The 25,866-nt window shown below is 46.6% G+C and overlaps 2 protein-coding genes and 1 long non-coding RNA gene across 9 annotated transcripts in view; 1 reads left to right on the plus strand and 2 right to left on the minus strand.

Moving 5' to 3' along the window:
• Positions 1 to 409: 409 nt before the first annotated feature.
• Positions 410 to 3,172, minus strand: RGS9BP (regulator of G protein signaling 9 binding protein). Its single transcript, XM_053270394.1, has one exon. The coding sequence runs from the start codon at positions 3,170 to 3,172 to the stop codon at positions 2,459 to 2,461; it is 714 nt and encodes a 237-aa protein (XP_053126369.1). The 3' UTR covers positions 410 to 2,458.
• Positions 3,173 to 3,662: 490 nt separating this feature from the next.
• The window catches only part of ANKRD27 (ankyrin repeat domain 27), a 72,608-nt gene continuing 50,404 nt past the window's right edge, over positions 3,663 to 25,866 (plus strand). For 2 of the 7 annotated variants that reach the window (XM_053270387.1, XM_053270392.1), the window contains exons 1-12: positions 4,500 to 4,520; positions 11,997 to 12,128; positions 13,201 to 13,311; positions 14,263 to 14,419; positions 14,750 to 14,904; positions 15,890 to 15,949; positions 16,033 to 16,086; positions 16,754 to 16,819; positions 17,926 to 18,002; positions 19,155 to 19,276; positions 21,569 to 21,647; positions 25,594 to 25,726. In XM_053270387.1, the coding sequence (XP_053126362.1) occupies positions 4,512 to 4,520; positions 11,997 to 12,128; positions 13,201 to 13,311; positions 14,263 to 14,419; positions 14,750 to 14,904; positions 15,890 to 15,949; positions 16,033 to 16,086; positions 16,754 to 16,819; positions 17,926 to 18,002; positions 19,155 to 19,276; positions 21,569 to 21,647; positions 25,594 to 25,726 (1,155 nt within the window). In that variant the 5' untranslated portion in view covers positions 4,500 to 4,511. The other 5 variants (XR_008311179.1, XM_053270393.1, XM_053270388.1 and 2 more) reach the window with 4 other exon arrangements.
• On the minus strand, positions 14,120 to 21,688 carry LOC128334116 (uncharacterized). The gene is made up of 4 exons (XR_008311180.1): positions 21,470 to 21,688; positions 17,270 to 17,338; positions 15,947 to 16,125; positions 14,120 to 14,397 (listed from the first exon to the last, which is right to left on the minus strand). It is a non-coding gene; the product is annotated as an uncharacterized LOC128334116 (long non-coding RNA).

A 25,866-nucleotide genomic window follows, 5' to 3' on the forward strand; every position in this document is an offset into this window, starting at 1 on the left:
ACTAATACCATAGGCCCATCTAACTCAGTATCATCTGCAGTAACTGGCAGCAGTTCTCCATGTTTCAGACAGGTTTTCTCAGTCCGCCTGACCCAAGAAAATTTGACTGAAGATGCCAAGGATTCAGCGAGGGACCTATTCAACAGATGTGCTCTATTACTGTGCCAATCCAGGCATCAGTCACAGCTCATCACTGGGAAATTAATTAATTAATTAATTCATTTTATATCCCGCTCTTCCTCCAAGGAGCCCAGAGCGGTGTACTACATACTTAAGTTTTTTCCTCACAACAACCCTGTGAAGTAGGTTAGGCTGAGAGAGAAGTGACTGGCCCAGAGTCACCCAGCAAGTATCATGGCTGAGTGGGGATTTGAACTCGGGTCTCCCCAGTCCTAGTCCAGCACTCTAACCACTACACCACTGCACATACAAATGTGCAGTGTAGTCCTCAGCATGCTTGCTTAGAAATAAGTCCTACTGAATTCAATAGGGCTTATTTCCAAAAAGTGTCCTTAGGCTTACTATCCAAGGTTGCAGTCTTATACATACTTGGCAGTAAGTCCCACTGCATTAAGTAGGCCTTTCTTCTAAATAAACATGCTTGGGATTGGGTTTCATGTTAGTTTTTGATGCTTAGAAAAATAATTGGCATTGAAGAGGAGAGAAGTGGAAAAATAGTCTTTGTAGTTATGATTGAGCACAGTCAAAAACGGAATGTTGAATAAATTGTTCTCAGCAAGCCATTGTTGTGAATAAAATGCAGCACTTTAGCTTAAGAGCTATTTCAGACAGACTTCTGGCTGTACCTCAGAAAGCCACTTTAAAAAAAAGAATTTATAAAATCTACAGTATGCATCTTAAAGATAATGAATTGCTTTAGAAAATGGTCTATTCCTATGGAAAACTCAATTGTTTTGTGATATTGTTCAAAAGGGGGAAATGCCCTACTTTCCCATAATGTTTATATACTTCCATGCTCAAGTTTCAGGAGCCTCAGGTCAGCGACAAGTCCAATCACTGCCATACTAGTCACAATAGTGTGAGTACTTGGGCCTGTCAAGATTATAAGATTGGTTCTAATCTTGATTCCTGCAGGTACATACAGAAATCCCATTAACAGTAATAGGAGACGCACATGTGCAAGCCTTAGACTGTCAACGTGAGATCAGGCCTCTCAATTTGCATCACAGAAACACAGGAGAGAGTGAACATTGCATGATTTATAAGGTTCTGCTACACTTAAAAAAATACTTTCCTTAGAAGTGTGCTCAGGATTGCATTGTGAGGTTCCAATATGAAAATTTAAACTGGCCTGCACTTGGAGCTTCAATCCTAAGCACATGTACCAGACAGTAAGCCTTACAGAAGTTATTTCTGAGTAGGCACGCTTAGTATCTTGCTGTATTCCAGTTGAGTTGATCAGTAAACCCCATCGTTTAGCCGCAATGCACAAACCACAAAGCCCAGAGAAGATGTACAGCCTGATCCTCTGCAAATTTACTCAGAAGTCTTCTTGAGTTCAGTTAGATTTACCTGGGAATAAGTGTGCATAGGACTGCAACCCTAACAGATTTCAAAGAAGTAAATGCCACATACTTGCAAGTTAAGAGCTACTGAGTAGAATGGGACATACCTTCTGCCAAGTTGGTCCTCCAGCCAAATCAGCAATTAAACCGAGTGGCATGAACAAAGAATCTGCACCGTTGCCGCAAAGCACCCCCAGTAGGATATAAATGATGGAATATGTTATGCAACAGTGGACCGAAAGAGCTTCTTAAGATCTCTGCAAATGGTACTTAATATCCCCTCTGCCCCTCATCTGGAATACTTTTCACATTGTGTGTGGTGCCAAGAAGTGCTATTTAGATCCTCTATCCCCACTCCCTCCAAAGTGTTCAGGTCTCTATCCTATTTGGTTCCACACACAGATTCTCAGGCTTCATAAAAGTAGATTTAAAAGGGATATAGGAAGGTGGAAAGGATGCCTAAGTGTTTCCATGCCCCCCCAATTTACTTCCAACCCCAAATCCTGTGCATTTCATACCCACTTTGTAAACATGGACCGAAATCCGACCCTACTATTCCCAAACAATATTTGTTTCCGATTACTGAGAACAGTCATCTATAAATAGCAGTCAAATCCCTACTATGGCTGGTAGTTGTAATTCCCATATATTATTAACCATGAAGGGACCAGTGAACAGACACGGTGCCTTTCTGAGTGTCGCTGTTTCAAATGCAAGCGGAGGTGTACCTTGAGTCGACTGGTCTTTTCAAGCTAACATAATGTGCAAAATCCCCCCACCCCACGCAGATAACCTGGATAGGCCACATGCCCACTCCAGCAGGGGGATTCAAGCCCCTAGCTCCTTTTTCCTTAGAAACCTGAGAGCACAGACCTGGCTCCTCACCACCTCCCAAGAAACAGTCTTCTTCTGGATCTGGCCCTCCACCAGCCTTAGGAGAGTTTCGCAACACACACCGCCAGGATGATGGCGATCAGGAGCACGGCAGTGAAAATGATGCCCGCGAGCACTTTGCTCACGTCGCAAAAGGCCTTGTTCTCCTCCACCTCGATCATGCCAATAGAGGAGGCGCCCACGCTGATGGTGGACTTCAGCTCCGCCCCGGGGTCCTGCTTGGCCTCCACCGTCCACTGCGGGACGTTGACTTTCATCTCCATCTCGTACATCATCTCCCCCACTTGGTTGATCTCGTTCTCCAAGTCCTTCAAGTCCACCACGTCGATGTTGTTGTCCGCCTCGTACTTCATGTTCTGGACGCTCATGGCCCTGGCGGCGACCCCAGAGGTGCCGCCGCTCATCCCCGTCTGGATGAGAGGCTTTTTGGGCACGTTGAGGGGGAACTCTTGGCCCAGCTCCAGGGCCCTCCGCATGTCGGTCTCCAGGATCTCCAGGCAGGTGGAGAAGATGACCCATAGCCTCTCGAACTCCGCCTTGTCCTCTTTGCTCGCCGTCTTGTCCCGCAAGGCCGTGGTGAGCTTGTTGCGGTTGGCCACCGCCAGCTCCTGGGCTTTCTGCCGCGTCTTCTTCAGCTCCTCCCGCAGGTTCTGCGAGTCCGAGGTGCCGCCGATGGTCAGCACCATGTGCCGGTAGCAGGCGGTCACTTTGTTGAGCGCGTCCAGCAGCGCTTTGCACTCCTCCTTCACCATGGCGCGCGCTGGCGAGGGCAGCCGGGCTGCTGCTGGCGATCGTGCGTGCCCTCCTCACCCCCGCAAGCTCCCTCCGCTCCCCGCAGCTCAGCCCAGCCGCCTCGGGGAGCAGCCGCCGGCGGCGGAGCCCGCAGGCATGGCCAGAGAGACTCCCGACGATCTGCGCCTTTCCCGCGCGCCCCAGCCGCTCACCACGCGCTCCAGGCGCCGTCTGTTTGGAGAGCCTCTTGGCGAGCGAGGGACACCATCATCGCCCCGCGCGGGCGGCTCTCGGGCATCCCTGGAGGACGCGCTTCTCGTCCCCCACGCGCTTGCTGGCCACGGCAGAGGCAAAAGTGCAGGAGAGATCCCGGTTCGGTGTTTCCGACCCACTCGGGACGCGGGACTCCCAAGTTGCTCTGGTCCCCTTAAGCGCGCGGCTCCGGCTCCGCATCAGCCGCGCTCTCGCCGGGGCAGCGCCCGGGCTGGCAGCGTTAAATAGCGCACAGCTGGCGCCCCTGGAGCAGTCACATGGGGGCCCGGCAGGAAGTAGCCTCGCAGCCCGCCGCTCCGCCACCGCCGGTGCAGCAGCCTCTGCCCTCGGCCAGCGGCAGCTCCTCTCCTGCCGCCGCCTCCCTCCGAGCGAGCCCTCTCCAAGCTCCACCTTCTCCCGCCGCTGATTGAGCCGACGCGAGCTGAGCCGCTGCGGGCCAGGACGGCTTATTGGCTCGCCTTCTGGGTAGGGCCCGCCTTGGTCGCCCTTGCTAGGAAGAGGTAGGGCTCGGTTGGAAAATGCGGAGCAGCAGCAGCAGCGCCGCCGAAGGGGGGGCGAGGAGCGGGGGGTGCGGAGGAGACCTCGCCGCGCCGGGTGGCCTTGGAGGAAGAGCAGCCCCCCGGCTCCCTTCATGAGCGCGTAAGCGAGCGCGGATCGGAAGCCTGCCCGGGCGAATGGGCGGCGGGCGGCGCCCAGGAGGGGGAGCGGAGGCGCTCAGAGCTGCTCCAGGCCTTTCCTGGACGCGTTGAGCCCCCTGCGAGAGCGTCGCTTCGTTCTGGCGGGTTCTGAATGGAGCTGGGTGCTGGAAGGAAACTTGGCCTCCCGGGGGAGTGACGCGAAGCGGGCGGATATCCCGTGTCAGCTTTTTTGCACGGTGAACGGCGGCTTCTTTCTGGCCTCTGCCTGCCCCCTTCTGCACCTTTCCCGAAGGGAGTTGACAGGGCTGCCAAAGGCCCCGCTCTCTCACCGCCCCCCGCCTTTTCCCGTTAATTTTAATGGGGCCCCACACTGTCTCATTCGCCCCCGGCCCTGCACCCCGCCAGGGCTCTCCAGGGACAGCCCTGGGAGTTGAAGTTGCCGCGGGTCATGTATTGGGTATGTCGGCACAGCAGCTTCTCTTCTCCTTTATAGTATCTCTTGAGGAGCTGGGGTAATTCTTCTGGTCTGTGAGATTGTAATAAAGATATACTATTGTTGCTATGTATTACTTGCATAGAGGAGCATTAGTTGGAGTGTTTGTCTTTCTGATGAGAAAACCAACAGGGGAGGTCAGGTGAGTCATCAAGGTTATTATCTGAGGCTTTCTCAGGGATAACACAGTCTCATAAAAGGAGTTGTTAGCTTGCAGGGTATGCGGCCTGGGTCCTGCTTGTGTTCCAAGCTGCGGGGGCTTCATTTTGCCCTTGCTGAAGAAAGGAATGAAGTGTTGGCTATGGATAAGACGTCGTTGGGTCATCAAATGTATACTTGATTCAAGGTTGAGAGGAGAGCTGGTCTTGTGGAAGCAAGCATGACTTGTCCCATTAAGCTAAACAGGGTCTGTTCTCGTTGCATACGAAAGGGAGACTAGAAGTGTTTGCACTCCCACCCTTGGGGGGGTGGAGCTGCTCTGGGGAGAGCATCTAGGCTCCAAGTTCCCTCCCTGGCATTTCCAAGATAGGGCAGAGAGAGATTCCTGCCTACAACCTTGGAGAAGCTGCTGCCAGTCTGTGTAGACAATACTGAGCTAGATGGACCTATGGTCTGACTCAGTATATGATAACTTCCTAGGTTCCTATGTTGGGGAACTTAAATATATTGATTAACTTTTATGCATGATTAACAAAATCTTAAAAATGTCCATGGTGTTGTGTACAATTTGCTTGTACTAAATAAGCCAAGACAGTAATGTATATTAGATTGTAGTTCATGATGTTTACTCTAAGTAAATGGTTGTGAGATTGTAGGCTTGCAAGCCCATGTACACCTCTATCTGGGAGTAAGCCCCATTGAACTTGGTGAGAGTTGCTTTTGAGTAAAAATAGGAGCATACTGCAATTGGACACTAAGGCTCTGCATAATATTAAGCTGAGGAAAGCTGGTCTTGTGGTAGCAAACATGACTTGTTCCCTTAGCTAAACAGGGTCCACCCTGGTTGCATATGAATGGGAGACTAGATGTGTGAGCACAGTAAGATATTCCCCTTGCGGGGTGGAGCCGCTCTGGGAAGAGCATCTAGGCTCCAAGTTCCCTCCCTGGCAGCATCTCCAAGATAGGACTGAGAGAGATTCCTGCCTGCAACCTTGGAGAAGCCATTGCCAATCTGTGTAGACAATACTGAGCTAGATGGACCTATGGTCTGACTCAGGATATGGCAGCTTCCTATGTGCCTAAGCTGAAGGCTGCAATCCTGTGTATACTTAGGTGTAAGACCCACAGAGTGGCACTTACTCCTGAGTAAATATATTTAGGATCAGGTTGTGTGGTGCACTGTTCCCTCTAAGATGTGCACACGCTCATACATTTTCTGATGTCCGCTCAGTTAATTTTAGATCCCGCTCAGGTTGAATCAAGAAGGCCCCATTCTGTATGCATGTGCACACACACACTGCCTTGATACTGCCACTCAGAACAAAACTCATTCTGCACCCAGATGAACAAACTCCTGTTCAGATGTTTTGATGAGATAATCTGCCTTTCTTCTAGAGCACAATTACTCAGAAGTAAGGCCAGTGCATTCTGTGAGGTCACCAAAGCAGCATAGCAAACATAGAACCAGTTGAAAAAGCACTGACAGAAATCTTCATGTAGCTGCTGTCAGTCAGCAGCACAATCTTTTCAGTGGACTTCCTTGAAAAGAGACCAAGTTGTGTCTGCAGTGGTGAGCATGAATGCTTCCCTTTGCCAAGCAGGGTTTGCTTTGATTTGCATTTGGTTTGGTGACTACATGTGAGCATTGACTCACATGTAAGAGATTTCCCTTGGGGAATGGTGCCATAGCTAAGTGGGTAGAACATCTGCTTGCATGCAGACGGTCCCAGGTTCAATCCCTGGTAGCATCTCCAGGTACGTCTGGGAGAGACTCCTGCCTGAAACTTTGAAGAGCCCTCACCAGTTTCAGCCAAGACAATACTGAGCTACATGGACGAATAGTCTGACTCTGTAGAAGGCAACTTCCTATGTTCCTAGATTATACGGACATGGTATTTCATGGCAAGTTCGCCAGCTTCTTAAAGTCACTCTTTTGCTGGATGAGTTTTGATTGTGGATTGTACTGTTAGATGGTGTCCTATAGAGGGTTTTGTTTTGAATGTGGACCTAGGTAGTGTGGTGGTCACCTTTTTGCCCTGCTGTGGGCTTTTCAGAAGCGTCTGGCCACTGAACTAGCAGATCCTCAGTCTGATAAAATGGCATTATTGTGTCCTTTTTACATATTCCTTATGTATTTGTTCAGTACAGGCTGTGGCTTCTTGAATAGAGAAACCACTTACTATTTGAATGTTGACACTCACGTCCTAACATGTGCCTGTTACAGGACACTCATCTTGTTGCTCTGTGTCTAGGGCAAAACTTCCCTATTATGCCATAAACAGCTGCAGTATTGTACCATATAGAACCTATATCAGGAGACCACCAGCTGTTACCTTTGAACTCTATGGCCCTGTTCTCAAGCCATAGCATTTCACACTTGGCTTACTACTTCTGCTGTCAAGCAACTGGCTGTGCATGAGCTGTATCAAAGTTTGATTCTGTTAACTGGTCCTGCAAGTATTGCTTACCACTCAAGAATGACAGATGCTCTCTGAATGTGGTAGTGCCTTGAAACTGACAGAGCTTAGTGAGTGGCGAAGAAGTGCTATGTTTGCTACAGCAGAGGAGAAAACATACTTAATATTAAAATAGCCTGAATGGTGAGCTTTCTGATTTGCCAGGTGAGAGCACTTGAATCATTGCATAAGAACAGATCCCTGTGCCACTGTGGCATGGGATGATGGGAATTGTACTCCAGCAACTTCTGGGGACCCATGTTTAGGAACCTCTGCAGTAGACTAATTTGCGAGTGGGTGGCCTTCTTGTTCTTCCTGTTGTTAAACTGAGAATCATAAACCCTTGCTGAAATACTAGAAATCACCCAGACAGAGATCTGGTAGCAGATCTGGATCTATTTCAGTGTTCCCTCTGATTTTTCTTCTGCACGTGGAATGAGTTGTGCTCTGGGTGGCAATATCAAGGCAGTGTGTGCACACATGCAGTCAGAACGGAGCCTTCCTGATTTAACCTGAGCAGGATCTAAAATTAACTGAGTGGACATCAAAAAGCTCATGCATGCACATGTGCACTCTTAGTGGGAACACTGGTCTGTTCTCCCCGCCCCTAGCCATGATGTATACACAAACAGACCACAAGTACCCCATATGGTTAACCCATTCTAGTCAGCCAGAGGTGCTTTTTCAAGCAGTGGTTTTCATTTTATTTAGCAGGTGGAGATCAACATCCCTATTCATCTCAGCACAGTGTTACTGCGGTTGTTGCTGGTGTTTGCTTGTTTCCTCTTAGATTGTAAGCGTTTTTTGAGATGGGGAAACGACTTCTCATTCCTTTTGCCACATAAACTGCCACATAAGCTATAAAAGGGAAGAAGACTTCTTTCAGAAAATGGAGGTCCTGCTGAAATGAAGAGAACAGGAAGGAACATAAACTCTGGCAAAAGAAATGCAAGGAGACAATAAGGGATGCAGAAAGAGTTTGAGGAACATATAGCTAAGAGTGTCAAGGGGAATAACAAAAGCTTCTTTAAATATATCAGAAGCAGAAAACCTGCCAGGGAGGCAGTTGGACCCTTAGATGATGAGAGTGTGAAAAGGATTATTGAGGATAAGGAGATTGCAGAGAAGCTAAATGAGTTCTTTGTTTCCGTCATCACGGTGGAGGATACTGTCCATATACCCATCTCAGAACTGAGTTTCTTGAGCTTGGAGGCTGAACAATGACCAATTTGAGGTGACGAGAGAGGTTGTTCTGAACTGTTTTGGAAAAACTGAAAATTAACAAATCGCCACAGCCAGATGGCATCCACCCAAGGGTTCTGAAGGAACTCAAATGTGAAAATGCTGTTCTCTTAGCAAATATATGTAACTTGTCCCTACAATCGGGCTCTGTACCAGAGGTCTGGAAAGTAGCTAATATAACTCCCATTTTCAAAAAAAGATCCGGGAAACTACAAGCCGGCTAGCTTAACTTCTGTTAAGCAGGAGAGAGGGCATGTTTTCTGTTCAGTTTATAAAAAGCTCTTAAAGTTGGAAAACTGCTGCTTAACTTGCTTGAAAAAAAACCAGTCTCTTATGGAGTTATACTTCAAGCAAGATTGATATTCTGCATGCGACATCTGAACTGGTTAACTCTTTAAAGTTGGTAAATGAACCCAATCTCTAAAAACAACAAAAAACAAAAACAAAAACTGAACCTAGTTTATTCATGGGCTTGAGATCCTGGCCAGAATTCATGTTACTTGGTGGATGTGCTTAAGGAAGAGTCCTAGAGAATGAACACATGACTGCAGACTGTACATGTGTTCAGGAGAATCATATCTTATAGCCCCACTGGGTCTGTAACATTTCAAAATGTGTGTTTGAGGACTGCATGGCTGAGTGCTTCTCATGTAGCACCCCAGGGGAGAGGATGTTGGAAGTTCTTGTCTCAGTATTTTGGTATGAGGAAGGGTCTCTTCACACAGGAGGGGAGCAGCATTATCTGTTTCTTTGAAGTGTCACAGTCCTCAGAGAACTGTAACTTGGTGGAACTTCTTTCAGGTCTATAGGCTGGTTCTCAGACACTTCCTTATGAAGCTTACTAGCTGCTCAGAGCAGTGGTTGCAGCCTATCTCTCGGGGACGGTGTGAATATGAAAATGAATTTCATAGGCTGCTCTGAGCTTCTAGAAGAGAAGATGAAATGGGTACTGTATGTACCCCTGATAAAAGAGCAAAGAGGCACCTTTTAAAAAGTGGTAGTTCTCTTTATTTAGCAGGGGGAGAGCAACAGGCCCTATCCATCCCCAGCACAGCATCCCTCCAGTGGCTGTTGTTGGTGTCTATCTTATGTTTCTTTTTTAGATTGTTAGCCCTATGTGGGAGAGGGAGCCATTTCATTATATTTATGTAAACTGCTTTGGGGACTTTTGATGAAAAGCAGCATATAAATATTCGTTGTATGTGCAACCTCATAAGAGATGGCAGGCAGGCAGGCATGGATTGTATCTCTCAAAGCCTGCCTGCCAAACTATTTGATCTATTGATTATTCTGCCCCCCCATCTTGAACTCCACTGTCCTTTGCTGGTTTTTATAGAACTCCACAGATTTGCAATGAAAAATAGGCAGTGAATAAGAAGAACACCACAGTGGTGGAGAGAACAACCAACAGCAGCTGCCTCTGCCTGCGTCTGTTCTGTTGCCACTAAGCGCTTTAGACCTAATTACTTGGGATGTTTAATCCTGCATGCTGGGAATTGCAGTCATATCATCACTCCAGACTCCTCCCCCCACCCCTCCTGTCCTATCAAAACTGCCATCTGTCAGAGCAAAATGACTTTAAATCACTGTGGTCTGGCTTGGATTTGTATTATCCTGTCTGCATTCGGCCAGTAGGATTAGACACCACACTTCTTAAATTATACTAGCAGCATTTGTAAATGTGTTTAAAAAGCACCTATTGGCTTTGCCTCTAGGGAGTGTTGAAGTGCGTGCCAGTGATAGGCACAGTTCAGCGTTTTGACGAGTAACCTGGAGTTTGATTAGTGGAACCTTGTCAATAAATGTATTTAAGGCTGGGGTGTCAAGCTGTTGTGTGGTGGGCTACAATCCTATACAGTTACTTGAGGGTAGGCCCCTTTGAGCACAAGGCTGGCTTCTGAGTAAACGCAATCTCGATTGTGCTGCTGAAATCTTCATTAAAGCGCCTGCAGTTGGGCAGCAGGCTCTTAAAGAAAACTACTTGGTAATTTATTAGTAAAAAAATAATTGGCAGGTACCATCTCAAATGCATTTCTCCTCATCACACATGTCTGGTAATACCTGCTGTGAAATGGCAGACATGCTTGTGGCTTCAGAGCTACTTAGGTTGAAGATCCATCTTTCACTGAGTAATCGGCTCACTTGTACAACTTAAACCATTTTTTTTAAGGGAGTGACAACCCTGAACTTTAGATACGTAGAAATCTTCCCTGAGAAGGGTCCTCCTTGGGTTGTGTGCCCATAGCATGGCTGGTCGGCAATTGTTACTGGACTACAATTTTCATCATCCCCAACTACAGTGGCCAGTAGTTAGAAATGAAAGGAGTTGTACTCCAGCAGTAGCTGGGGTGTGTGTTAAATGGTGTAACCCTGGCCTTTAGGAACAACATTACATAATGGCATTCTATCCTAGGAGAGGAGAGCTGGTCTTGTGGTAGCAAGTATGACTTGTCCCCTTACGCTAAGCAGGGTCTGTCCTGGTTGCATACAAAAGGGAGACTAGAAGTGTTTGCACTGTAAGATATTCCCCTTGGGGGGTGGAGCTGCTCTGGGAAGAGCATCTAGGGTCCAAGTTCCCTCCCTGGCATCTCCAAGATAGGGCAGGGAGAGATTCCTGCCTACAACCTTGGAGAAGCTGCTGCCAGTCTGTGTAGACAATACTGAGCTAGATAGACCTATGGTCTGACTCAGTATATGACAACTTCCTAAGTTGCTATATTGGGGAATCCCCCCTCCGGACCAGACCGAACTGGGTGGTGGTGCTTTCGAAGGGGTGCCGGACTGAACTGGTCTGGTCAGGTTTGAGTCCGGTCCAGACGTGAACTGAACTGGGCCAGCCGGTTCCGTGCACATCTTTATAGCTAAGCTAATTTATGCTTGCTACCACAAGACCAGCACTCCACTCCTCTCTCTCTTGGAGGCGCCCGGGAGGAAACTTGGAACTCTCTGCATGCAGTGTTCCCTCTAAAAGAGATTCCCAAATGTTGTCGACTACAACTTCCAGAATCCCCAACTGCAATGGCTTTTGCTTGGGGATTATGGGAGTTGTAGTCGACAACGTCTGGGTGTCCCTGTTAGAGGGAATACTGTCTTCATACAAATGCTGTTCCCAGAGCGGCCCCCTTCCCTGAGAGGAATAACTTACAGTGCTCACACATGGTAGTCTCCCATCCAAATGCAAACCAGGGTGGACCCAGATTAGCCAAGGGGACAATTTATGCTTGCTATCACAAGACCAGCTCTCTTCTCCTCTCTCTTCATCCTCTGCCTCAGCAGTCAGGTGTGATGGGAGCTGTAGTTCAACTGTCTACAGGAGGGCCAAAGAGGTGCAGCTCTGAATTATTGTAAGGTCCAGTATTTAGTGAGGGAACTTCACAACCTCACAACACTGGTTCTGGAGGGCCAGTTTCTTGTAATGGTGAAATGGTGGTGGATACATCGCTCTGAATAATGCCTTGCATATCCCTGTGAAATTGTGTGGCCATGAAAGGAAGAAAAATGCCTTTCTGCGAACTAGAGTAGCTGTGAAGCACCAAACAGATTCTTTTGCTGAAAAGTATCTTTCTCCTCTCCCCTCCGGAAGGCTCCTGCATTGGATACTTGGGAGTCCCATATGGCTGTGTATGATGAAGACCTCTTGAAGAACCCCTTCTATTTAACTATGCAGAAACGGCATCCAGACCTCTGCAGGAAAGCTGCAGAATTGCATGGAATTGTAAGTAACTCAGTGCTTCTAGGAAAGCCACGCTTCTACAGAGTGCCAGCGAGTGAGTGCAGCCTCCAGGATCTAGGGGTCAACTTAAACATAGGTGCAGTCTCCCAAAACTCTCTCTTTGTTGCTTATTGTAGACACTTTCTACCATTTAGTGCTTCCTGCTGTGTTCAGCACCGCACCAGTGCTGCATATCCCTGGCAGGAGCACTGGGTATGGAGAGGCTCTATATGGTTCAGTGACACACTAAGGAGTTTTTAAACACTATGCATGCTACACTGTCATGTCGGAAGGGCACTCGGACAGCTTCTGCATCGGGATCCACAAATTTAGGCTTGGCTCACTAGCCAGCCATTATGTGTGATCTCCACCAATCCCCTCTCTTGCCTCAGATGCTTTTCTGGCTCACAGGCAGAAGGTTATAAGTTTATTCGGTCATTGACCAGCAGACATTTACAATAAACCAGTACGTATTTTACAAATAATATAACAAAACTTGGCCATAACAGAAATAATATCAGTGTCCTCATTAATTAAAAGATAATTTAAATAAAGCAGAAGGCTTACTGAAGTTGGTTTTCTGTCATTTGCACTGGGATATGGAGATGGTAAGAAACATGGGTGTCTGGGAGGGGCAAGAGGGGGTACTTGCTCCTCCAGAATTGAGTCAGTCCCATAGAATTTAGTGGGGCTTACTGTCAAGCAATTGGGTATAGGATTGCAGCCTTTGCCCTGTCCCAGAAAAAGTCCTGTGGGCCCCCATGGTAAGAAACAGCAATGAGCCCTCTTCTATTACTCAGAATTCCTGCTGCTTTCAAAACCTGTTTGGCTCTTATAGGGTCAGCCTATTAAGGTGGTTCTTGTGACTTCTTGTTGGGGACCACTTCCACCACAATGCATAGTTGGGATGCCCAGTTGACTGTTCAAGAAAACCTCTTAATGGGTAACTAGTGTATTGGTTTCCAACTTATTATTTCAGTATTTGATGTCCTAATAGCATGATCTAGCAAACGGATGGTGCTTTTTCGGGGCTTGGGTCTGTCTGTCTGACTGTGTACTTGTGGTTATTTTCTAGGTACTAATACCATGCAAAGGAAGCCTTTCAAGCAGCATTCTCTCAACCTGCCAGTTCGACTCTTATGTTCTGAAGCCAGTGGAACAAAGCTTTCAAACCTTGAATGGAAAGGTACGTAGGCATTTAATAAGGAACCTAGAGCCCAGTCTTGCATTGACAGTGGTGGAGATATTAACCTAATGTCTCTGCAGTCTTGCAAAAGTTCTATAATTTCAGTAAAATAAATGGGTTGTAAACTAATCTCGTAGCCTTGCTTTCAGAGCCTGTGGGGGAAGAAAGATTAAAAAAACAAGTGTCTTATCTTCAGATTCATGTGCACTTGCTCTTTTATGTCTGAAGAGGTAGTACTTTGCCCTTTAATAAAATTGCCCATTTTATTTACTGTCTTTTCTCCCACTGTAGGGGATGGAGGGGAAAAACAAGTTAAAACTTGGTAGCTTATCCTGTAATACTGGACAGAAAAAGCTACTGAACAAAGCACAATAAACTGTTAATAAAAACAACCCCATGTGAAATCTTGACCTAGAATCAGATATTCCAAGATTGCTTCCATAGTCCTATATTGGAGTAAACTGTATGGGTTTTATTGCGTTAAGGTTCCTTTGGGCAAGATCATACTGGGCGGGTTCAGGCATCATACCAAACATTGGTTAACGCTGAGCTCCACGAAATGTCTTTCAGCCTCAGGAGTGTATGCCCCCTCCCATCCCTGCGTGAGCATCTACTTCCTTTCTAGGTTAGGAAAAGCTGAGATTGGGTTCAGACACTGCAACCAATCTAGGCTTATTCTTGAGTTCTCTGAAGCAAGCAGGGTGGAACAAGCTGGGATTGGTGGGTTTTAGAATGACTTCTCTCAGTTCTTCCTAACCTAGAAAGGAAATAGACACTCATGGGGTTGTAGGTGTGTACATGCTTCAGAGGCTGAGGGATGTCATGTGGAACTCCGTGTTAACAAAGGTTTTGCATGGCTCTTGAAGCCACCCACTCTACCTACGTGAAGCTACATATCCACTTATTAAATGGTTGTACTCTTCATGTTTCTCTCTCTCTCTCTTCTCTTAGGAAATTTTCATACAAGGCAACTTGATCATACTTGGGGCCGGCTTTAATCATCATTGCTCAGTACCTGTTCTCTTTGAGGAAACTTTCTACAACGAGAAAGAAGAGAGCTTCAGCATCCTTTGTATAGCTCATTCTCTGGAAAAAAATGAGAGCACAGGTGAGTGGTGGGGCTTTCTCTGTGCTAAGTAACTTTTGGACGACTCTGCTCTCAGCTTTTAAGTAGGCACCTTCAGTCTGGAAGGCAGTATCAGAAATTGTGAACCATTGAGAATTTAGAGAGCTAGTGAGTAGCAGGTCTGCATGGAAGAATTTTAGTGTGTCTTGCTGTTGGAAGCCAAGAAAACCTCTTTCCCAGAATTGCTGAGTTGGGAGGATCCATGGTTTTGGAAGAACTGAAACCTCTTGTACCTCTTGTACCTATTTATTATATAAATAGTACAGTAACTAAAGTTGGTTTCTATACACTGATTACTGCTTCCCATTTCAGAAGACTCCTCAGCTCCTTCAAATTCCTATTCCCTGAAAAGCGTTGAGGAGGTGAGAGAATTCTTGGGAAGGCACGCTGAGAAATTTGATAAAGCCATTGCGTCATTCCACAGGACCTTCAAGGAGCATGACAGGAAAAGTCTGCGACACTACATAGTCAGTATCTCAATCTCTAACTTGATCCAGTTCTGTATCCTTGTTAGTATTTCATAAGATAACGGATCTTCTGTAGATCTAGCATCAATGATTATAGTAACTGATGTCAGGGGTGTAGCCAGGTTGTAGTGGGCCCAGAGACGAGATTTTAAAATGCCCCCCCCCCCTCCGAAGCTCGGCTCATGAAGTAAAGAAATCTTAAATGAGGCTGAATAGTGGTAACAAAAAGCATATCTCTATCTCTATCTGTATCTCTCTCTCCCTCTCTCTAATCTAAACACCTATGTGCCACAATAGAACATCATCCTAAATGTCAGCATGGTGTAGTGGTTAGAGTGCTGGACTAGAACTAGGGAGACCCGAGTTAAAATCTCCATTCAGCCATGATACTTGCTGGGTGACTCTGGGACAGTCACTTCTCTCTCAGCCTAACCTACTTCACAGGGTTGTTGTGAGAAACCTAAGTATGTAGTACACTGCTCTGGGCTCCTTGGAGGAAGAGCGGGATATAAAATGTAAAAATAAATAAATAGCAAATTTATTTTTAAAAAGGCTTTGTAAATTGTGGGTAATGCAAGTCATTTAATGGTACTAGAGAAAGACATGCTATTCTGGTAGCTCCAGGTCTTAACACTCACATCAACTTTGGAGGATGAATACAACTGAAGGAAGCCCAGACGGGTGCGTGGCTGGGGGAGTCAGTCATGTGACTTGCCTCTGGGGGCCCCCAGACAACTGTCTCCTCTTGCCCTATTAGAGTTACTGCCCTGACTGATGTATATTCACCCAGCCATGTGACCTAAAACAGATGTACATATTATTGCGATCTTGATTACTTCAGAAGTATACAAACTACCCCAGCCAGCTAATCAGACTCTCTTAATCCATCACTTACTGGCATCTAGCTTCACTAAAATACTACGTTGTCAAGCATGTCAACCTCTTGTGGAACTGCAATAGGATAGGCTTGTGTTTTGTCTTTCAGGATTCTGTGAATGCACTCTACACCAAATGCATTCAGCAGTTACTGCGAGACTCCCACCTTGTGAGTACCACACTGATCGATTCCTGATGAGTTGCTGCCTTCTCCTTGGCTTGTGTATTAATGCTACCTTTTTTCTTAAACAGAGGATGCTTGCAAAGCAGGAACCCCAGATGAATCTGATGAAACAAGCTGTGGAAGTAAGTATCGGCATGCTGTGGCAACTTCAGTGGTGACACCTGGGGATGGGGGGAAATCAAGGTGGATGGGACAAAGTGCATTTCTGGGTGGGGTCAACTTTGTTTTGTGCCTTAGATATTCGAAATAAAAATAATGGAGCATTCCCCATTAATGTTTCTGCTTTAAATGGAAATGAGCTTGGGGGACCTGCTATCCTTGATGAGAAAAGCACCTTAAAGTTACTGCAGGGGTCCAGCAGTTGGAGAAGCAGCTTACTGTGTGTGTGTGTGGGGGGGAAGGGGGTGCACATTCTTCCTCTAGCACAGTCCATGGAAAGCTGCATGTACACTTCTCTGCCACAAAGTGTGGTGACCGCCAACAACCTGGATATTTTTAAGGGGTTTGGATAACTTCATGACGGAGAGGTCTATCATCGGCTACTAGTTAGAGGGCTATAGGTCACCTCGAGCCTCAAAGGCAGGATGCCTCTGAGTACCAGTTGCAGGGGAGTCACAGCAGGAGAGAGGGCATGCCCTCAACTCCTGCTGTAGGCTTCCAGTGGCATCTGCTGGGCCACAGTGAGAAACAGGATGCCGGACTAGGCGGGCCTTGGGCCTGATCCAGCAGGGCTGTTCTCATGTTCTTATGTACATGGTGCTTCTAATCGATCTTTCTTGGTTTCTCCAGATGTATGTCCACCATGCTCTTTATGACCTGATCTTTAAATACGTGGGGACCATTGAGGCAAGTGAGGTAAGTGTGTTCTGCCATGGGAAAACTGTGGTCCAGTCCCAATGTAGTAGGCAGCTACTGTTTCCCAATATGTGAATGAGCCATAGTTGCATGTGCCCCTCCCCCCACCTCAGCCGCCTCTTTTTGTGCATGAGATGCTTTTTGTGCATAAATGCTTTTCATCCTGTCGTATACATATATTTGATATATTTGATTTATAAGAGGATTTTCTTCCTTGGAGGCTTTCAGGAAAGTCCTAAAGACCCATCTCTTCAGCCTGGCTTTTAGTGATACCTAGTTTCAACCTTAATCTTAATGAGATTTAATCTGGTTTAAATGTTTTCTTGATTTTGATTGTGGTGTTGTGTGCATGGTTCTAATGCAAAACGCCCTGAGCCACTTCAGGAAGGGTGGTGTGTGATGAATGAGTCACAGGTCCTAATTGCACACCAGCTTGAAACTTTGACATACCTCAGATCAGTGGCATCGTTCATATCTAGCATGGAACTGCAAAGTGAAAGCTTCCTCCTTGTTGGCACACTAGGGGGAGAAGAGGGAACACATAAGATATGAGCCCCATTAACGTGTTACATGTGAATGTTGAACTCATACAAATGTACAGTTCTCAACACATGTTGAACTTGGGTACAAGTACACTTCCTGTTGGTACCTTGCATTTGAGGGACTTCTGCCCAGGTTCACTTTTAACATGAACACAGGTAAGTCATTCACACACAAACATGTTCAAGTGCACAGACATCTGTATACTCATACAACATAATGTCTGAATGGGACTCGGGTTTCCTGTTAATCTGAACTGGACCTGTGGATTCCCTTAAGAGACACTCTGTACTTCTGTTCCTACCTTGTAGTACAGATGGCATCTGTATTGTGGCATTTAGGAAGGGTACATTTTCAAAGGTCATTTTTCTTTCAAAAAATGGATGTGGCTATTTCTGATTGCTGCTCCAAATGCATTGTGGAAAATATAACTTGGTGTCTTCAACCAATGCAATATTTGGGTCCTGGCATATAAGCTGTCTTGAGATGTAGTTGGATAATGAGCTGTCTTGAGATGTAGTTGGATAATGGACTCTAAAATGACTTGATTTGTCTTAACTGGCTAGGATGCAGCTTTCAACAAAATTACAAGAAGTCTGCAGGACCTGCAGCAGAAAGACCTGGGTATCAAACCAGAGTTCAGGTGAGCTACATTAAGAGATGCCAAAATATTTAAAGGCTTTTTTGCAGTGGGTGTTGCTGGGGGAGGGGGGAGAGAATAGGGGGGCCCAAGGAACCTGAATTAAGCAAAGGAAGCTAATCTTTAGACCTGTGTTTTCTAAAGAGCATGGATTGCTCTTAATCAGTTGCCCTAATCACACATTATGTGCAATACTCATACAATCTGTGTGCACGTGTACAAATCTTCACCTGTGTATCAAGTAAAACTACTCACAGGTGAATGCAGGTACAGCAGTATACTTCCTGTCAATGTCCTGAATTTCAGGGGGCCCATACTTGGGTTTGCTTTTAAAACATATGTGGGTGCAATCACACACACACACACACACACACACACACACACACACACACACACCTCTGAGTGCAGGTATATCATTTCTGAATGAAGTCAGTGTATCTGAGAATGGGGCATAAAATGCAAGTTTGGACTGTAGCCTGTGTTAATGGTGTTTAGTCAACATTCCTCTTGGAGTGGGGCAGACCACGGTTTCCTGTAACAAGGATTCCCAGGTGTTGAGCACAACTCCCACAATCCCCAGCCAAAGGCCATTGCAACTGGGGATGCTGGGAGTTGTAGCTAAATCTGGGAATCTTACAGGGACCACTGGTGCAGACTTGGGATGCATCCCAGGAGGCAATGCTTTGGTTGAAGTAGCGCATGGGCAAGAGCCTGTACTGCTACTAACTAGTGATGTAGCCTTTTCTGAAACAGTCTGTTCAGCAATCCTTACAGCAGCCTGATCTTCAGACACCAGTAGACAGTACTTGTCAGTGCCATAAGCTTCACTTATAGACTCCTTTGGATGAAGCTGCAATTAACAGAACAGGGTTAGGTCAGGCTACACTTGACCTCTGGTAAGACTGGCAGCCCTAAAATGCTAGAAGAAAATGTGCATCTTAAACAGGGCTGCTCAACTTCGGCCCTCCTGCAGATGTTGGCCTAAAACTCCCATAATCCATGACTATTGGCCTCTGTGGCTGGGGATTATGGGAGTTGTAGTCCAAAAAACAGCTAAGTTGAGCAGGCTTGTCATAGTCTGGCATAATTGTGACATCTTTCTCTGTAAGTTAAAGGTTTTCTCCCCTCTCCTCTCTTGGTCGAAATGCTTCCTAGTTTCAACATACCACGTGCGAAACGAGAACTGGGTCAGCTGAATAAATGCACCTCCCCACAACAGAAGCTCCTCTGTCTGCGAAAAGTGGTGCAGGTGATCATGCAGTCTCCCAGTCAAAGAGGTTTGTAGCCATGGCAATGGAAGGATAAAGAATTTCATCAGATCACCTCTCTATATACAGGAAAGCACTCTCGACGCACTTGTATTAGAAATCTGTATAGTCACAAAAGCGTATAATGGAATATTCAGGTGCCTGTGTTCTGTCGCTTAGAAACATAGGAAGCTGCCATATACTGAGTCAGACCATAGGTCCATCTAGCTCAGTATTCTCTACACAGACGGTTAGCAGCTTCTCCAAGGTTGCAGGCAGGAATCTCTCTCAGTCCTATCTTGGAGAAGCCAAGGAAGAAACCTGGAACCTTCTGCTCTTCCCAGCATGGCGGCTCCATCCCCTGAGGGGAATATCTTACAGTGCCCGCACTTCTAGTCTCCCATTCATATGCAACCAGGGCAGACCCTGCTTAGCTAAGGGGACAAGTCATGCTTGCTACCACAAGACCAGCTCTCCTCTCCCTGCTTGCAAAATGAAAATGAAAAGCTTACAGTGGCCTGAGGGATTTAAATATTTGACTAGGACAAGTGCAGATCCTGTATTGAGATCCCTAGTGGGGCTTGTAGTCCATATGGCTAGGTATTCAATGACATGTATTTCAGGATAGCTGTGGGGTATAGAAGAGTCTGTGCTAATGGCTGAGTTTTCACTAGAAGGATATATACCAGGGGTGGGCAAACATCCTCCAGCTGTTCCTAGACTACAATTCCCAGCATCCCCAGCTACAGTATAGTGTCTGGGGAAGATGGGAATTCTAGGTCGACACCTGGAGGGCCAGGTTTGCCCACCTCTGATGTATAGGAACCTAAGGAGCTGCCTTATATGGAGTCAGACTATTGGTCCATCTAACTCAGTTGAACCTGGGACCTCCTGCATGCAAAACAGATACTCTTCCACTGGGCTCCAGCCCCACCCTCTTATAATACAGACATGCTTGAGTATATCAATGTGAAAAGCACAAGGACTTGTACAGCAAACCTTGTACCTCTTTCAGGGGGCTTATAGAAGGGATGGCATCCCAAATGATGAAGTGGCAGGCGGGGGCAGGCTGCTAGAGTGCAGTTCAGCACAGGTGAAATGCCGCTAGGAGAGTCTTCGGTTGCCAGCCAGCCCCGTAGAGTCCTGCTTCAGCCTTTGCCCTTCTGGTGAACCCAACACACACCATGCAGGATTTATTTTGAGAGCACTTAGATGGATAAAATGGCATGACTCGAGAGCTGCTACTGGCAGCAGTGGGCTGTGGCTCAGTGACATTTTGCAAGACTGAGAGCCTGTTCTCATGGTCGTTAACCAAGTCGGACAAGTGTCATGCCCCTATCGGGAGCTGTGCATGCTCCTGATTTTGGGTCATCTGTCAGCAAAAACCTAGGTAGGAAGGGGAGGTGATCATGTGGGAGGCAGGCTCCAGCACTATCCTGCCCAGCATATTTTTGAGGGTGGAGGAAATCTGTCCCCCTCATAACACTAGAACCAGGGGTCATCCCAGGAAACCTATGACCAAGCAGGCCTGTAACCAGCCTCAAAATATTTTGGGGGGTGATTGCAGAAGTCGGGGGAGGCAGGTTATAAAATGTTTGGTGAAAACAGTCAGTGAGGCTGGGGAGGAAAGAGAATTTGTTGTTGTTGTGGCAGGTACATACCATGCCGCCAGCTGGCTACATGCCTGTGACCCAGCAAAAGGAAGTGCTTTTTCACACAGTGCATGATTAACCTGTGGAATTCTCTGCCACAAGGTGCGGTGACATCCGTTAGCCTGGTTGCGTTTAAGAGGGGCTGAGACAAATTTGAGGACAGGTTTATCGATGGCTGCTAGTCATCTCAGCCTAACCTACTTCACAGGGTTGTTGTGAGGAGAAACCTAAGGATATAATACACCGCTCTGGGTTCCTTGGAGGGTGGGATATAAAATGTAATAAATAAATAAATATTAGTCTGAGGACTATAGGCCACCTCCAGCCTCAAAGGCAGGATGTCTCTGAATACCAGCTGCAGGGCAGCAAGAGCAGGAGAGAGGGCATGCCCTTACCTCTTGCCTGTGGGCTTTCCAGAGCCTTCTGGGCCACTGTGTGATCCAACAGGACTGTTCTTATGTAAACTCTGGCAGAGCTAGCACCCATCTCCAAGATGGTCATTTCTCCCTCCTACCAAGGCTTTGCTGACAACCAAAAACTGGGAGTGGGCACAGCTCCTGAATTGTCCTACCTAGTTTACTGTCGTTAGAAGAACCAGCTGAATGTCTGTCTGTGAAAGCAGGAAACATCGCTTTCTAACTTCTGTGCCTTCCACTTTCCCCACCTCCAGTTAACATGGACACAATGTGTGCAGATGATCTCCTTTCAGTCTTGCTGTATCTGCTGGTGAGAACCGAGATTCCAAACTGGTACGTAGCATTCCCCCCTCTGCTTCAAAGGATGCAACAGTTCTAGTACTCTATTGCCAGAAGCCATTTTAAACTCTCCTGGAACCCCTGAACGACTCCAGACTAGTGACGCTGCCTTGATAGCTATGACAAGTCCATGCAACTCCCAGATGCTTTAAATTGGGAAGATCAGCTGACAGCCGGCCCCTTAAATTAATGGCATTTGAGGAGTTCTAGGCTCTAAGCAGCTCTGCTGCATTCAGACAATTGCATAACTGAATTAAATGTCTGGCTGAGAAACTTGGTTCCACTTTTTGAACTGTGCATGCTTATAAAACTCTGGATTGGCTCTTGTGTTCTAGAATAAACTAGCTGGCCTGGGCGCAGAGCATCTGCTCCTCTAGTTCACCCTTGTTCTTGGCCCCCCTCCCTCTTTCTCTCCCGCCTGCTCCCACCGCTTTCTCTCCCTGGTCGCCTGGCCGTTCGCCTTATCTCCGCTGTCGCTTTCCTCTCCCCTTCCTCTCGCCCGCAGACTCTCCCGAGAGCTGCCATGTATGGGATGAGTGATGGGCACATCTAAGAGAATTATATATCGGCTACCCAACCCCTCACAGAGCATCTGTGCACTCTTTGGGGCTGGCGGTTACCTCCCCCACCTTCTGCCCCAGTCTCTGCTTCTGGGCCCAGCTGCCTCTCCTCCCCACCACCACTTCTCCCCACTCACTTTCTTTCCCCCCTCCTGGGCCTTGTCTCCGCTGCCGCGGCAACCAATCCTCCTGGGTGTGCCTCAGCCAATCAGGCGCATCTGCTGCCCAGCCAATCAGCTGAGTGCTGGGACGCACCTTCCAAGGCACACCTAAGAGAATTATATAGATAGATGTATATAGGACCCAATCTGGGATTTAGAGTTGGATCAGTGGATACAGAAAGTAATGTAGGTTAGTATAGTATAGTTGATCTCAGGATTCCTCTTGGCCCTGAAGCTTATCATGGTCCTACCTCATGGGCCCTGACAAGATGAAATGAGGGCAGAGCCATGTAAACTATCTCAAGTCCCTTGTGGAAGGGTAAGTTGTGAATGTGTTAAAAGAAATGTCAGTTTGTAAGCAAAGTAACTGGGGCATCACAACATCATTCAATTTCTTGCAGGGCCTGAGATATGGAGCAAGGCATCATTCTGTACCACGTCTGTATTGGCCCCAGCCCTGCTTCACAACCAAGCCTTGCATACTTTGAAAGTGGTGCAGGGGGCAGTGAAGGCTGCCAAAGAACTGCTCTGGTGGCAGGGTATATCTTTCAGCAGAATAATATCTGGGCAGTGAGGTGGTTCAGTGTTAGAACCGAGACCTGTAGGAACGTACCTTGAGGGCTACAGGTGAAAAGTGGACCCAACTGGCTGAAAGTCTAAAAAGGGACGTTGCATACTGCCAGGGCAACACAGTTGAGGATCAGAGTAGAACATTGTGAGCCAGCATGGTGTAGTGGTTAGAGTGACCGAGAAGACCCGAGTTCAAATCCCCATTCAGCCATGATACTTGCTGGGTGACTCTGGGCCAGTCCCTTCTCTCTCAGCCTAACCTACTTCACAGAATTGTTGAGAGGAGAAACTTAAGTATGTAGTACACTGCTCTGGCCTCCTTGGAGGAAGAGCAGGATCTAAAATGTAAAATAAATTAAATAAATAATAGCCAGGAAATGTCACCAGAGATGTTCAGTTGGGGGCCTTACTTGAGCTTGGATACTTGGTGGTCCAAGTGGAATGTTTCAGCTGCCCTCTGGTTGAGTCATTCAAGTATATAACGCATGGTTCTGCTTCTTTTGGCCATGGAAACTGCTCTTGCCCAAGGTGACAGCTAGACTTTTGCCTGCAAATCTGGAAAAATGTGTGTGCGATGTAACGTCTGTTGCCGAGCAGACCTTTGCTGTTCCTTCCTTCAGTATAATGCAGATTGAAACCATAAATGTAAATGCTCAAAGCAGAACTGTTGTATTAGCAAAGTGCTATTTCCAGGGATTACATGCATTTAATGAATGTGCTTATGTTTTTGGACGTCATAATGTAGTGCTGATATGCCTGGACCAATATGAACCCAAAAGGGTACAGCTGTAGGGACACCTCAATGGCATAGTTTGCAGTGATGTCTTCCACCCAGATTCAAGATGGTGGACGCATGAACATTTGAGGCTCAAGTGCCTCCAAAAAAAGTGGGCTAACTTGTGAACTGCCTAACCGATTTGGACTAAATTTACTCCAATTTGTAGGGATAGTGAAAAGGAAGTAGGTGGATTAGTCTTTACTAGAACAACTTGTTAATCCGTGTGTGTGTGTCTTTATTGGGCACGTGTGCTGCCTTTTGTGAATGTGTAGGTATGTGGCCCAAGTTCTGTACAGCTTTTGCTGTGTTGTGTGTTGCTCCTACAGGGTCTAAACTCTAGTTTTATACTACGATCCAGATAGTGAGATGTCCCTAGATTACATATAAAGCTGCTTCATATGGAGTCTGGCTGTTGATCCATCTATCCTGTCGGCAGCCCTCCTGGGTTTCAAGCACTATCTTACTCTGCTTTCCTTACCACACCAGAGGGTGAATCAGGGACCTTTTAAACATGCAAAGCTTGAAGCACTGAGCTACAGCTACTTCCAACATATGCCTAAACTCGATAAGATGACATCCCTCTCCCTTCCGTTGATAGTTTTGACAGTACAAATTAGAACTGCAGTGGCTTGGTCCCTACAAGTATCTGTATGCCTACTTTGGTTTTCATGTAAAAACCTTAAGTGCATCCTGCGCTTGGATACACCAACTAGAAGAAAATGGTGTGGTGAGCACTTGTTTGGTCACTATAGGGAACACAAGATAGACACAATCCTGTGCCATCACACACAGGCTGTTAAACAGTGTTGCAAAGTTTTGTGCTGCAGCTGTTGGGACACAGAAGGGATAAATTTAAAATTCAGATTGAATTTTGTTTTTAAAGTCTTTGAATGCTAACTGGTAAGTTAAAGATTAATATGGTGTTTGGATCTTATTTGAGCAATTGGAGTAACAATTCTAATTGTTTTGTTTGGACAGGAGGACCTCAGTATTCATGGGGGTTCTGTTTCACAGATACAGTGAATATCGCGGCATTAGGTCAATGGGGAATTGGGAGTTAGGTTTCTGGTTTGAAGAAAATGTCTAACTTTCTTTACGGGGGCAGGGATGCTGGGGGAAGCTGCCTATGATCTTAGCTGCTTTCCCCGAGTCGCACTGTGCCCCCAAATGCTTCCAAATAAGCTGAAAATTGCCAGTTTTTTCACGTGTTTCTAAAAACTGAGCCATTTTGAGGCTCCAAAACACAAAATGGTGGCTGAAAATGATCTCCACAGTCATTTCTGGCTACCCTTGACCTGCAGATAAGCGAGGTTGACGTCTTTCCCTCTTTTTCCCCACATACGCCAAGGTCGGGTGTCTTTCACCTGACTGTGGATCTGCAGATAATGAATCTGTGGATATTGAGGTCTGCCTATATTTAGAACTGATATCTGTGGCATATATAATTAAACCTTTGGTCAGTGACCGTAACAAAGACTCTGGGGGCAACCAGTGTTCCCTATAAAAGGGATTCCCTGATCTTGGCCACAACTCCCATAATCCTTGGCCAAAGGCCATTTTACTGGGCATGATAGGAGTTGTGGTCAACATCTGGAAGTTGCTGTTACAGGGGACACTGGTGGCAACTCTGCCTTTCTTCTGCTGTGGCGTCCCTGCAGGAAGCAAGCTTTGAACCTTGTTGCATTGGAACTTGCTAGCTAATAACCAAAGGCCAATAATCCAACCACTCAAGCTTGCAGAAGATGGCTTGGGGGGGGGGCTCACTAAATGGAGAAGCAAAAAAGAATGGAGGTGAAAACTGATTAGTATCTCTTTTGCGTCTATACTAGGGGCCTTCTGGAAGATGTATGATTTTTTTTGTTTATCTCTAGGATGGCCAACTTGAGTTACATCAAGAACTTCAAGTTTTGTAGCACGGCAAAGGATGAACTAGGCTACTGCCTGACCTCTGTTGAGGCCGCAATAGAATATATCCGTCAAGGAAACCTCTCAGACAAGCCAATGGTGAGTTGCTTTAATGGAAGCACTGTTTAAGTCCTGGTATGGAAGTCTGGCCAAATGGCTGCCTCCTATGTAACATGTCTTAAATAGGAGACCTTGTGGCTAGTTCAGCTCACAGATGTACAGCTCACTGCAGCAATTTG

The sequence above is a fragment of the Hemicordylus capensis genome, chromosome 9 (assembly GCF_027244095.1).
Source record: "Hemicordylus capensis ecotype Gifberg chromosome 9, rHemCap1.1.pri, whole genome shotgun sequence".
Classification (NCBI taxonomy): domain Eukaryota; kingdom Metazoa; phylum Chordata; class Lepidosauria; order Squamata; family Cordylidae; genus Hemicordylus; species Hemicordylus capensis.

Excerpts from the sequence above, each read along its gene's own strand:
- RGS9BP (XM_053270394.1), bottom strand. The coding sequence starts at position 3,172 with ATGGTGAAGGAGGAGTGCAAAGCGCTGCTGGACGCGCTCAACAAAGTG.